General features: G+C 41.1%; 1 protein-coding gene across 1 annotated transcript; it reads right to left on the minus strand.

The window, feature by feature from the left end:
* SARC_13956 (hypothetical protein) lies at nucleotides 1–2579 on the minus strand. Its single transcript, XM_014291913.1, has 7 exons — nucleotides 2500–2579; nucleotides 2095–2201; nucleotides 1872–1936; nucleotides 1523–1646; nucleotides 1138–1298; nucleotides 727–906; nucleotides 1–572 (listed from the first exon to the last, which is right to left on the minus strand). Exons 3-7 carry the CDS (start codon nucleotides 1917–1919, stop codon nucleotides 435–437), a joined length of 651 nt encoding a protein of 216 aa, XP_014147388.1. The 5' UTR covers nucleotides 1920–1936; nucleotides 2095–2201; nucleotides 2500–2579; the 3' UTR covers nucleotides 1–434.
* Between the last annotated feature and the right edge of the window lie 285 nt (nucleotides 2580–2864).

Here is a 2864-nt window from a genome sequence, read left to right on the forward strand (position 1 = left end):
TACAATGCATATCCTCAATATTCCAATTAGCTATTATGCATAGCTTTATATCCGTAGAGCTTACTTCCTATGCGAAGGCTTGTGTTTGCCATTTACACGGTTTGCTTTGTTTTCAAGCCTATTTGGACGTTTCATGGTAAGTCTTCTGCGAGCAATAAATGTTTCTGCAGAAAATCCGGGCGCTTTGACGTCATTTATGGATACAACTGCATGTAAAGTAGCATAAATTTGCCAAATCGGGTTCCAAAACCCGCTAGCTCTCCTCTGGTAATTTTGTCGATGGTGTAATGGTGTAATAGCGCCGTCTTAAAAAGGTATCATAAAGCTGCTCGTATTCTATATACCGGCACTGAAGCCACAATGCTTCCCTCGGAACCGCAGTTCCCACAGCCCTGAAAGAACCCGAAAAACTGTTCACTTCCTTTATATCTCCGTTAGACGCTGCTCTCCATTGGATCTAAGTCAGTAGCATCACCACTTTCCTCTGAACCTGCACCACTGGCACCAGCGGTTGCTACTGCACTGGATGGATCCAAAGTGTCGCTCATCTCGTCCAAGTCGTCGCGGGATGCCTATTTTATGAGCCACAATTCCGGCATTAAATTGAGAAGTGGTAGGGAGCGTGTGATAACACAGCTACGTGACGACAGCATATACACATTCACATGAACACAAAGCGTTTGGCGAGATTCAGAATCTCAGACGAAGTGTGGACAAAAAACATACACTCTGCGCAGGTTCTGGATTCGCAGGTACGGGGGACGGCACCGCGTTGGTAGTTAGGTCACCGGCTGCCATACGTGTGTACAAGCTGTTCACTCCCTCATTAAACATTCCATAGGCGGTGGATGACAGGAGCGGATGCCACTCTTCGAGGTGCACGGTGGTTGGTTTCTGATAGAATTCCTGAAATAGTTTTCCCCAAAAGAAACCCCCCTCATGTTTAATATTTGAATCGTAAAGGCTATATCTTATGCGCTCTCCGAATGTGGTACTGGGGCGAATTGAGAGGGAAAAGGCACTGTCTACTGCGGATGCCTAATGAATCAATTTCCACTTGAATTGCACTTAAACTACTACAAATCAGATACTCCGAATTATCTATGGTGGTGCCTAAAACCGGCTGTCAATACTTACTGTTGGCAAAGCAGCCTCCCCAGCTCCATTAAGGTAGCTCTCACGGTAATTGAATCGTATCAACAGCCCATTATTATACGGAATGGGGACACCTTGCAAGATCTTTTTATACTGTTCTGCAAGCACCTCCTTATCTGGGCCAATTCCGGTGTATAAAGGACCTGTGCCGTCGAAGTCAGACGTTTCAGTTAGGGGTGTAATAGAATACGTCGAACAGTAAACCTAAGAAACTTCGTAGACACCGACAATTGCAGTTCTTAGTCTCAAAATCAAGGGGTTACGAGCATCAGTCCGAACCAACACTTAAAATGCATGAAGCTACTCAAGAATACACAAAATGGTCATTTATGAATTGATTTGGGCCATGAACTTATCAATTACAGACCGAGTATGGCGCCATTAACGTATAGATCAAACAAGAAGTCCTCGTCTGAAAGTACATTCCCTCCTTCAAAAGCATTCATGGACAGAGGCTCATCAACAAAACCTCCAAATCCTACGATCGTCGACTGTATATTTTGTTAAAAAAATTCAAAAACATGACACAGACGTGATATAAACGCAATGCTGAGTGTTTTTAATCAGGCAATGAAAAGGGTGACTAGGGCACAGTGCTCACATTCTGGTTTCTTAATAAAGAGGAATACAGACTAACATAATTATACAGTTTCTCGTCACAGATACAACTAAAAAATAGACTGCGATCAAATGCAATGAATATACATGATGCGTACATTGAATGGTTGCAGATCCGGATATGCGCCATTGCCGATGGCCTGCATTGCGTTGATGAATTGACCTGCAAGAATAGAGTCCAGCATCACAATGAGGAAGAAATATCAGACTCAGTTGCATGACAACAATACAACAATGAAATTGGATATCACACGAGCTATTGCGACTCATCGAAAAATTGGACAAATTAGCCGAGCGAATCCATGAAGATACACTACACACCGCATGCAGAGCCACAAGTGCCGTCTGTGATCAGAAGAATGTCACTGAAACTTCTGATTGATGATTGGGGTGCGCACGAGCAAGTCGTACAAACACTCAACGACTTTCTGTTGAGGAAAACGCACACGGCGCAAGGCAGATGAGTGATGGTTGTACAGAGTTTTGCTACGATGACGCACTGACATACTGAAATGGCTGATATGTAAACACGAGCGGTGATATATATATATATATACAAGGCCGAGAAAATTATAAACCTAAAGCATACGAAGAAGCCCAGTGTATGCTGAAGACCAATTGATGCGATATTTAACGTAACATGTGCTTCAACTGAAACTATGACGCGGATCTCTATTCACCAACCAAAATGAGAAAAAAAAATGTGTAAAGTGTACCTCAACATACCATGGAATAATTGTTTTCGATGCCTCCTCTAGTAAAGTTGTTCGATTCGGTGAACCAGAATTGAGTGGGATCTATTGCCTGCATAGAGTTTTCGAAATTGAATGTGTCTGAATGAGTACCTGTGCACAAACTTCGAACTATGGTATACATTCGGTAGATATTCATATGTAACATCCTCAGCACTCCTTCGATATATGTATACAATATATATATATATATATATATATGTGTGTGTGTGTATGTATATACAGGTATATATGTATACATACATATATATACTAAATGTTATATATCGACTATATATATATATATATTAAATATTATGTTATATATTATTTATTATATACCATATAATATATACAAAC

The sequence above is a fragment of the Sphaeroforma arctica genome (genome assembly GCF_001186125.1).
Source record: "Sphaeroforma arctica JP610 unplaced genomic scaffold supercont1.3962, whole genome shotgun sequence".
NCBI lineage: Eukaryota > Ichthyosporea > Ichthyophonida > Sphaeroforma > Sphaeroforma arctica.

Coding starts and splice junctions, on each gene's coding strand:
- SARC_13956 (XM_014291913.1), bottom strand. CDS start 1,919: ATGCAGGCCATCGGCAATGGCGCATATCCGGATCTGCAACCATTCAAT. Junction 907..1,137: donor GGGAGGCTGCTTTGCCAACA/GTAAGTATTGAC, acceptor AAACTATTTCAG/GAATTCTATCAGAAACCAAC. Junction 573..726: donor ATCCAGAACCTGCGCAGAGT/GTATGTTTTTTG, acceptor CTCATAAAATAG/GCATCCCGCGACGACTTGGA.